General features: G+C 38.6%; 2 protein-coding genes across 4 annotated transcripts; both read right to left on the bottom strand.

Annotated features, from left to right (window-relative positions):
• Window positions 1-223: 223 nt before the first annotated feature.
• On the bottom strand, window positions 224-5,152 carry LOC143881939 (protein NRT1/ PTR FAMILY 5.10-like). 2 transcript variants are annotated; one of them, XM_077385286.1, is made up of 4 exons: window positions 4,867-5,152; window positions 4,311-4,528; window positions 1,286-1,857; window positions 224-1,135 (listed from the first exon to the last, which is right to left on the bottom strand). In XM_077385286.1, exons 1-4 carry the CDS (start codon window positions 4,982-4,984, stop codon window positions 304-306), a joined length of 1,740 nt encoding a protein of 579 aa, XP_077241401.1. In that variant the 5' UTR covers window positions 4,985-5,152; the 3' UTR covers window positions 224-303. The 2 variants fall into 2 exon arrangements, with proteins under 2 accessions (XP_077241401.1, XP_077241402.1); XM_077385287.1 differs by having other exon boundaries at window positions 4,311-4,535; window positions 4,867-4,993.
• Window positions 5,153-6,274: 1,122 nt separating this feature from the next.
• On the bottom strand, window positions 6,275-10,148 carry LOC143881938 (protein NRT1/ PTR FAMILY 5.10-like). 2 transcript variants are annotated; one of them, XM_077385285.1, is made up of 5 exons: window positions 9,912-10,148; window positions 9,615-9,832; window positions 8,442-8,706; window positions 8,132-8,345; window positions 6,275-7,197 (listed from the first exon to the last, which is right to left on the bottom strand). In XM_077385285.1, exons 1-5 carry the CDS (start codon window positions 10,027-10,029, stop codon window positions 6,366-6,368), a joined length of 1,647 nt encoding a protein of 548 aa, XP_077241400.1. In that variant the 5' UTR covers window positions 10,030-10,148; the 3' UTR covers window positions 6,275-6,365. The 2 variants fall into 2 exon arrangements, with proteins under 2 accessions (XP_077241400.1, XP_077241399.1); XM_077385284.1 differs by having other exon boundaries at window positions 8,132-8,706; window positions 9,912-10,147.
• Window positions 10,149-10,685: the final 537 nt, after the last annotated feature.

The following is a 10,685-nucleotide window of genomic DNA, read 5'->3' on the forward strand; positions in this document are numbered from 1 at the left end:
CAAATCTTGGAAGATGTGATTTTATTCTACCTAATCAAACCATAGTTGCCTAATCTAACCTATTGGTGAGATCTCACATATTCTAACAATGTCCACTCTACAATCCCATGAATCTTTACTTACAGTATGCCATGCCCCCTCTTGGTCTTATAGACATAAGATTTGGAAAAGTACAAGTAGAGGCCCAATTCAAGAGATTTTTTTTATCAAAAAATGAAAACTCTGAAGCACAAGCAAAAATCTTATTTGGCTGATCAAAAGAAAGTGGTGATATGTTCATTTTACAATCCCATGAATCTTTTCTTACAGGATGTCATGCCCCGTCTTAGTCTTATAGACATAAGATTTGGCAAAATACAAGTAGAGGCCCAATTCAAGGGCGCTGAGTCCAGCAAGAAGCCAATAGAAATAATCGAGATGCGCCCGATTGAGATTATTAGAGAACCAGCTCTGTCCACTGCCCACAGTTGCCTTCTCAATTATAGAGATGAGAAAGCTACTTAGAAAGCTTCCAATGCCGAAAATGCTGAGGTAGAGTGCCATTCCCACACTTCTCAGCTCATCAGGAACTTGATCATAGAAGAATTCTTGCAAACCAACCACCGTAAAAGCATCCGCTGCTCCAAGCAGAATATACTGAGGAACCAACCACCAAACACTCATAGGAAGAGTTACCGAAGGCATGTCAATCAGCCCAGAGTCCATAGCAACCATAAGTCTTTGCTCCTCCACTAGAGCTGCCACCACCATTGTAATCATAGAGATAAATATCCCAATGCCAATCCTCTGAAGCATTGTTATCCCGGACGATATCCTCGTAAACTTTCTCGCTATTGGAATCAGTACACTGTCATACATGGGGATAAGAATAAGGACTGGGATTCCGAGAAGTGATTGCAGGGCTGCAGCTGGAATTCGAAAGCTGGAACCAATTCCTCTTTCAAGGGTAGCGCCTTGCTTGGTAAAGAAGGTTGATGATTGTACAAAAACTAATGCATATATCAAACAGGTTGTCCATATTGGAGCCAAACGCAGAACTCCCTTCGCTTCTTCCACTTGATTCATGCTACAATCTTTCCAATTCTTCTTCAAAGAATCTGGACTGTCTGAAATGGCAATTGCTCGGTCGAGAAACCTACATAGTAATACAGAAAGGAACACATTCTGTTTTGTTTGATAGTTTGTTTAGAGTTGTAAAAGCCAAACCAGAAAAAAAAAAAAAGAAGAAGCAAGGAGTTACCAATGTCTGTTTCCTTGTTAAAAAAAAGCAATTGGTTTCCCTTACTTGAATTGGCTGCTTCTTCCTAGAAGAGATGTTTCTCTTGGTTCATCTTCTGCAGAGAAAAGATGGGTTTTCTCTGTGATGGACAAATGGGCTGGACGATTTCGATTCCGAGCTGCCGCAACGAACACCTGAGCAATTCTCACAAATGGGCTTTTATCCTCCATAAGATTTAAGCGATATGTTCTGGTGCCGACCAAGAAAACAACAAGTGCAACTGCCATGGAAATAAATGGAATTCCAAATCCAAGACCCCAACCCAGACTATCTTGAATGTAGTTCAGAATGGCGAGAAAAATCGAGTTCCACACACACAGCACAAAGTACCACCAATTGAAGAATGAGCTAATAGATTTGCTCTCTTTGGGATCTTGTACATCAAACTGATCTGCTCCGAAAGCCTGGGCACATGGCCTATGCCCACCCTGTGCAAGGGAAACCATATACAAAGAGGAGAAGAAGAAGAAGATTTGAAACCGAGAAGGAGATGGGCAAAATTGCTCCCCCATTTTGACTTCACAATCAGGTGGGCGGAGAGAAGGAAGCACGACTGACAGAGTCAACATGCCTAACGCCTGTTTTCCCAGTTCAAAATGAGAGCATCAGAGTGCAATGATAGAACACTAAAAAACAGAAAAATGGGTAGGAGAAGCGAACCAGGCGATACTGTTGGTGCAAAAATCCTACACTCTACTTTTATAAGAGAGGAAATACCCTTTGATCGAAGGCTTTAGAATGCCTGTCCAATTAGTAAAAATGTGCCTCGAATTCGAGTAATGTGTGCACCATGATCAAACAATTGTTGGTTCGAATGCCTTGTGAAGGACTTAATAATTCATTTAATGTAAAGAGAAAAGAAATTCACCCAAGGGCATGACTAGAGAATACCTTCTTTGAGGCAAAGTTCATTGATGTCTTGAATGTGCATTCACCGTACACAGTTTGAATTACAGGGAGAAAATATAGAGGGAAGAAGAGATCTATATCACGAACTACTCCTAGATAAAAAGAAAAGATACAAGTTGTATGTTGATTTTGAGAGAGCTTTCAAAATATTTTCTACTTGTATTTATACCCTCTGGTTCTGGTTGTTACTGACCAACTGCTTTTTAACCGCTCTATCTTCTATTTGTTTCTTCAACACGTAGGCAAAATTATTCGACCGTCATCGAACTTTTGTCTGGGCGTTGGAAATAATGCATATGCTGGAAGTCCAAATGTCTCAAGCGTTCCCTCTCATGATATGAATGTAAACTTCTGGCAGTTCCGAAGTTCGAGCGACAAGCGTATTTTGATCTCCGTCACACAAGCAAGGTTTTAAATTTCGGTTTCGGTGTTGGTGTCGGTTTTGGTTGCACGGAAACGGAAATATTTCAGTTTCGGTGAAGATTTTGTAAAGTCACGGAAACATATGCAAATGATGAAATTTTTAATCTTAAAACATATGCAAATGATGAAACTTTAAGATGAAACTTTGGGAAATGCTAGAATAAGCATAAATACATAATTAGAAATCATCACATAATTAAGAAAGCCATCCATAATGGGTCAATCACATTGATCACCTAATAACATGCATTGTCGCACATATCTGGGGAACAACAATGTCCGTAAAGAAGTATAATGTAATGGAAGTATAAGATAGTACAATGACATGTATCCCCTCTCTAAGGACCCCAACTCTATGTCAATAACACAGAGTTACGAGGTATTATCTTGTCCCATTCCAATCTGACATCCTATGCATAAGATACAATTACTTTGTTGTGCAGTTGAATGATGTTGCTTAACAAACATCATTCTCTAAATTAATGAAATGCAAATGATGTCTTTCTATTTTTTGTTGTTACGATCATTTCAGTTGAATTTCACAATTTCGGTAGAATTGTGAGAATTTTGGTCGAATTTCGGAAATTTCGGTCAAATTTCAGGAATTTCGCTCGAATTTCAAGAATTTTCATCAAAATTTGGGGAAAATAATGACGTCAAAGGATTTCGTTTGGTAGGGATGGAAATGGAAATATTTCAATCATTTCGGAGAAATTTCAGAGAAATTTAAAACCATGCACACAAGTAGGGCGCCACATCACTGCCCCATTTAATTCCTTACTCTACCATCTAGAAATTTAGGATAAACAAAGCTCGGCAATTAATGGTGTTTGAATTCTAATTCGAATTGTTGGTGGTGTAATGTTTTTGTTCCCATATACATTTCTTATTCAAATTGGAATATTCAAATTGGATTTTGTCTACTGATTTCAATCCATCAATCATAGTCTTAGGCCTTGATGTTACGTGCATTACTAACCTTTCTTTCGAAATTTGAAATACAGGTGTAAACTGATACTCAATTGAAACAAAAAAGTTTCATTGGATAATGACCTAGATGAAAATCAGCAATAAATGATACGGCACAACCAAAAACAGGAAAAAAAAGAAAAAGCAGGGGGGGGGGGGGGGGGTGTTGCTGTTATGGTGGTTTTGATTTTTCGAATTATAGTTAAAATATGATTGTGTTACATGGAGCTACTAATTGTAGTGGAGTTTAGCTATTATTTGGTTTTGTGTTTTGTTTATAAAAAGGGGAGGGGCAAAATATGTGAAGGTTTGATGTAATTCTTTGAAATCATGTATTCGAGAGAAAGTGAAACATGTGATCAGCCGCAAGTTTTATTGCAAAAAGCAGATAGAAAAGGATTGTTGGAAAGATTATCTGCTTTTTCTAAACTAGGGATGCGGAGACGTTTCCAAGCATAATTCCTTCTACTTTTTTCCCTGCTCCAAATTATGAATAACATGCAAGCAGTCTTTTTTCAAATTTAGTACAGTTAGCATATTGGAGGCCGAATTTCCTCGAATTAACTCATTGGAGGCTTGAGTTTCCTCAAATTAACTAACTGTTTCCCTCTTTCTGTTTTTCTTTTCTGATAGTGTTACGGTTTCTCGTTTTCTTTTATGAATAATATGTAAGCAGTCTTTTTCAAATTAACGAAGAAATTATCTAAGAAATGGTGAATAACAAATGTACCATGAGATAGAGAGCTGAAGAAAAGAGGATCATTCGATAACGACCCACATAAGAATCTGCAATGAAAGCTCCCAATAGAGGAAGCATAGCGGAAACCCCAGCCCACGCATTTACGTTCTCCGCAGCAATTGCAGTGGATTGCCTAAGAGGTCCAGTCAGATAGCTTATAAGGTTCGAAGATATGCCCATGTAAGCACTTCTCTCAGCCATCTCCACCCCTTACAGCTCAAAAAAAAAGAAAGAAAAGAAGATGGGTAAGACCCTTTTTGTTTTAGATTACGCCAACCAATTGTGAGCCCAAAACCAATAAGTCCCTGTTTCTATGAGATTATGACAACCGATGGTGAATACCCAAACCAACTATTGGACTCAAATTACATTAATTTTGAGTCTAATAATCGGTTTGGAGGCTCACCATTGGTTATCATATTCTCAAACGAACAGGGTCTTAATGGACTCAAATTTACGTTTAATTTTGAGTCCAATAGTTGGTTTTGGACTCACAAATATCAAACGAACAGAAATGAAATTAAGTGAAGGGGTAATTTTTTTATACCGATGATGAAAAATGCAGAGTTCCATCCACCAGAATTAGATCTTGTAACAGGGCGGCCTTTGTAGTCAATGGCTCCTTCAACGTTGTCACCCAGTAGAGGAGTAGAAATGGCGGCCATTTTTGCTCAACAAAACCAAATTTTGGGTTTCTCTTTAGAATTTTGGGTTTCAGATTTGACATGTTTTTGGGTGGGTGAGGAGTCTTGTTAATGGAGGAGTATCTTGGATTATTTTTTGTTGAAGGATTCCTGAGAAGTGGCGTTTGATGAGAAAACAAAATTTTGTCACGCGTACGTCATTGGATAGTCCAAGGTTCTGCAACATAAAGAAAAGGGACATGAAATGGACTGCTGATAGGTTAGTGTTAAAGGGTAATTTGGGTATCAGAAGATGAAAGATGTAGCATTTATTATGGTTGGATTGGGCCTGTAATGGGCTCAGGAACCCAATTGAGTTTTTTTTTTAAAATAGCAACCCAGTTGGGTTAAAGGACCAACCCATGTCATTCTAGATTATGGGTTGAATTTCGTAGCTTGCATGTGGAAGTAGATCCAATGGTTTATAAATTATGGGTGATGATAAATTCGCTCCCCCCCTAAGATGATTCACACTCCTCTAACGTGAATCGGCATAAAAAAGGTTAAAGTCTGATGCTTTTTGACACTTTTTTGACGTCAATTCACATTACTCATTCCCCACCCTAATGATTTTAGTAAGTTGAATCTCGATAACTCTAGTTTAGGCACCCCGGGCAGGACTGGTATGGATGGAGGGCCTCTTGTGTGATGCTTAGGTAGTTGTGACTTGTGAGTGGGCTTTTTTTTAAGTCCGATTGGAATTCAAGATTCTAATATATTGGAAGTTCAATCTCTTCCAGGAGGTTATCAGTCTCATTAATCAAGATCTTCTTATGCCTTGATTGTTAAAAGTGATTCCCTCAACGCCATTAAATGAATGAAGGGGAGTGTTACTTGTGGCATTTTGTGCGTGAAATTGAAGAAATGAAAGACTTAGGCTGGGTTAGGATTGCATAATTTTTTTGGAAAAATTTGGGAAGGAAAAATATTTCTAAGATTCCGTGTTTTTAATGAAAGAAGAAAATAACTTGAGCCAACTCTATTCAATTTCTACTCAAGAGGGACCTTCAATTTATGATAATATCCCTCTAAATTATTCATAATCATACTATTGCCCTCTAAATCATAGAAAAAATTTCCCCAAGAAAATTTGGTTCCGTCAGAAATGTTTTTCTTGCATTCCAAACAGGGCTTTAGTAGAGGACATTGTAGTATAAACACATAATTGGACTCAAAACTGTGTTAATTTTGAGTCCAATAATCAGTTTTGGACCCACAATCGGTTCTAAAAATCCAAAACAAACAGGGCCTCAATCAGATTTTTTTATCATAAAATGGAAACTCTGAAACACGAGCATAAATTTTATTTGTCTGATCACAAGAAAGTCTGATATGTTCTTTCTACAATCCCATGAATATTTTCTTACAGAATGCCATGCCCTCTCTTAGTCTTATAGACATAAGATTTGGCAAAATATATGTACAAGCCCAATTCAAGGGCACTGAGCCCAGCAAGAAGCCAATAGAAGTAATCAAGATGTGCCCGATTGATATTAATAGAGAACCAGCTATATCCACTGCTCACAGTTGCTTTCTCAATTATAGAGATGAGAATGCTGCTTAGAAAGCTTCCAATGCCGTAAATGCTGAGGTTGATTGCCATCCCCACACTCCTCAGCTCATCAGGAACTTGATCATAGAAGAATTCTTGCAAACCAACCATCGTAAACACACTGGCCGCTCCAAGCAGAAGATACTGAGGAACCAACCACCATACGCTCATAGGAACAGTTTTCGAAGGCATGTCAACTAGCCCAGATTCTCTAGCAACCAAAAGCCTTTGCTCCTCCACTAAAGCTGCCACCACCATTGTAATTAGAGACAGAAACAACCCAATGCCAATCCTCTGAAGCATTGTTATCCCAGACGATATCTTTGTAAACTTTCTCGCCATCGGAATCAATACACGGTCGTAGATGGGGATAAGTACAATGACCGAGACGTTGAAGAAGGAATGCAGGGCTGCAGACGGAATTTGGAAGCTGGAACCAATTCCTCTTTCCATGGTAGCGCCTTGCTTGGTAAAGAAGGTTGATGACTGTGCAAAAACTATCCCATATAGCAAACAGGTTGTCCATATTGGAGCCAAACGCAGAACTCCCTTTGCTTCTTCCACCTGACTCATGTTACATTCTTTCCAATTCTTCTTCAAAGAAACCGGATCGTCTGAAATGGCAACTGCTCGGTCGAGAAACCTACATTGTAATACAGGAAGGAACACATTCTGTTTTGTTACCAGCTGTATTTATTTCTCTTTGTAAAGCTTGCTGAGTGTCGTAACAGCCATACCAGAAAAATTAGAAGGGAGTAACTATAAAACAAGCAGTCACAACTCAAAAATGTCTGTTTCCTTGTTAAAACAAGCAATAATAGGTTTCTCTCAGTCACAAATGTCTATATAAACAGGAACACATTCTGCTTTGTTTAATAGCTTGCAAGTACAGTCAGGGCTCTTATATTTTCTATTCACGGTGTCATCTTTTTATAAAAAATATTAGAAAGCATCAAGTATTAGAAAATAAGTCTCACCACCGCCCCTTTTTTGGGTCTGGAAAGCACTTAATTTCCCTTTTGATTACTATAAACGGATATTTCCTGCTGATTGTTTCTAGCAAAGGCATTTTATCTGTGTTTCAAGTAATCTGGGCCAAGGGATGGATGGTAGCAGAAAGTTACAGTCAATTCGCCTCAATGCAAGGCTTGACATGAAAAGGAGTCAAGCTTGGATACATGGTAATGATGATCAAAACTGAAACTATTTTTAACAGTTCAAACCCCAGTATATGTCACCTTCTCCTATATTGAACCTATATAGTATTGTAAAGTATATGAACTTTGAACAATATTTTTTAAGAAGAAACTCTCTTATATCATATATCACTAGATTTTTCCATGAAGTATTAGAAATAAGAGATTATAATTTACTAACGTAGGAACAATGTCGGTTCCTGGTCTGAGCATAGGTTATAAGAAAGAGATTATAATTTACTAACGTAGGAACAATGTCGGTTCCTGGTCTGAGCATAGGTTATAAGAGATTATAAATTTATGGAGCATTAATTATGAGAGCTCCAACTGTAGTTACAAATGTCTATTTCCTAGTTAAAACAAGCAATTGGTTTTTCTTACTTGAATTGGCTGCTTCTACCTAGAAGAGGTGTTTCACTTGCTTCATCTCCGGCAGAGGAAAGATGTGTTTTCTCCGTGATGGATGAAGGGGTTGGCTGATTTCGATTCCGGGCTGCCGCTATGAACACCCGAGCAATTCTCACAAATGGGCTCTCATCCTCCATAAGATTAAAGCGATATGTCCTGGTTCCGAGCAAGAAAACAGCAAGTCCAACTGCCATGGAAATGAATGGAATTCCAAAACCAAGACCCCAACTCAGACTATCTTGAATGTAGTTCAAAATAGCAATAAAAATCCCGTTCCACATACATAGTCCAAAGTACCACCAATTGAACATTGAGCTCTTGGATTTGCACTCTTTGGGATCTCGTCCATCAAACTGATCTGCTGCAAAAGCCTGCACACATGGCCTATGCCCACCCTGAGCGAGGGAAACTATATACAGAGAGAAGAAGAAGAAGAAAATTTGAAACCCAGAAGGAGATGGGCAAAATTCTTCCCCCATTTTGATTACATCACAATCGGGTGGACGGAGAGATGGAAGCACGGCTGACAGAGTCAACATGCCTAAACCCTGTTTTCCCAATTCAAATGAGAGCATCAGCAAGCAATGATAGAACACTAAAAACAGAAAAATGGGATGAAGAAACTAACTAGGGGATTCACAATTGAAACAAAAAGGAACATTGGATAATGACACATATGGAAAACAGCAATAAATGATAGAACACAACCAAAAACTGAAAAAAAAAAAGGATAAACTTGTCATATAAAGTTCTAATTATAGTTAAAATATGATTTTGTTACATAGAGTTCTAATCAAGGTTTAAAATTTAGGTTTCGGTACTGGTTTCAGACCTTGAAATTTTGACCGAAATCTGGTACAAAACCCGAAATTAATATTTTATTCAATATTAAATTTCACAACCTTTCCAAAAACCCCAGAAACCAACCTATATAAGCTTGCGCAAAAAAAATACAAGGAACTTGCCTAATAAAGCAAGACTTCGAGAAAGGCGACTTTCCTTAAATGCCTCGCAGGCTAGTCTCTAAAAGAGGACCAAACTTTGAGGTACACAACACCCAAGACCAGCACCAAATTGGTTTTGGGTTTTGTTTATAAAAAGGGGAGGAACAAAATATGTAAAGGTTTGTTGTAATTCTTTAAAATCACATATCCAAGAGAGAAGTGAACAAATTAGTTTTTTTTTTTTTTTTGGTTGATTCTCTTTTAAAGCCACACCCACTCCAACGCGTAGCCCGCTTGGCGCTTGGCAAACACACGGCACATGTGGTCCCACTTTGGGCCGACCATCGCATGTGGATTTTTGCTATCCTAGAGGTTTGAACTCGAGACCTTTGGCTCTCATACCTTGTTAACTTACCAACTTCTCCAAAAGTTTAGGCTGTCGCTTTAACACGAAAACAAGTTTAGGCTGTCGCTTTAACACGAAAGTAGAAGAAGAAGAAGAAGAAACAAACCAGGAGATAGAGAGCTGAAGAAAAGATAATCATTCGATAACGACCCACATAAGAATCTGTAATGAAGGCTCCCAATAGAGGAAGCATAGACGAAACCCCTGACCACACATTTACATTCTCGGCAGCAGACGCAGTGGATTGTCTTAGAGGTCCAGTCAGATAGCTTATAAGATTCGAACCTATCCCATGGTAAGCACTTCTCTCAGCCATCTCCACTCCTTCAATCCAAGAAAATAAAAAAAACATAATAAGGATAAATCACAGTGATGGAAATAAAATTCATAAAATTTTATGTACCGATTATGAAATATGCAGACTTCCATCCTCCAGAATTTGATCTTGTAACAGGGCGGCCTTTGTAGTCAACTGTTCCTTCAACGTTGTCACTTAATAGAGGAGTAGACATCGAGGCCATTTTCAGCCCCCAAAACCAAAACCCTTCAAGGGTTTGTTGCAATAAAGATGATTGGTTTATCTACAGAATTTGGGGATTGTTTCGGAGTCAGACATGATTGGATTGGGTTTGGATGGAATATTATTGACGAAATAGGTTTTGTAATTGGGTGATGATAAATTAGCACCCCCTCTTGGATAAATCGCATCCCTGGTAACGTGATTTGAGGTCAAAACCTTATAAGGGGTGCGGATTATTCTCCAGGGGTGCGAATTTATCAACTCCCTTTTCGACTATTTTTTTAAAGAGGAATCCTGATATTTTTCACGCCACTTCAGTGGATCCATGGAAGGTTCATCGAAGGTTCGGCATATTCGCCCTTTTGCGTCATCGTTCCCCACTTTGTCTTCTTTCTTAATTAGGGAACCCACTTAAGCTCCCAGCTAGCCTATTAATCTATAGTATCCATAAAGTCTTAAAATATCAGAATATGGCTGTGCACTTGTGCTGATGTCGGCAGGATAATTAAACTGGATTTGCTAGGGACCATCGCAGAAGGCATTTCATGGGCCAGCTGTTGCATGAGAGACCAGCAACCTCAGATGAATTAAATGAATAAGACAAAATATAGAGCCTATGTGGCTGCTTTCTCGTTCAACAGCTGCCCTCCAAAATGC

The sequence above is a fragment of the Tasmannia lanceolata genome, unplaced genomic scaffold (assembly GCF_043159265.1).
Source record: "Tasmannia lanceolata isolate RefF3 unplaced genomic scaffold, GAP_Taslan_0.1 ptg000007l, whole genome shotgun sequence".
Classification (NCBI taxonomy): Eukaryota; Viridiplantae; Streptophyta; class Magnoliopsida; order Canellales; family Winteraceae; genus Tasmannia; species Tasmannia lanceolata.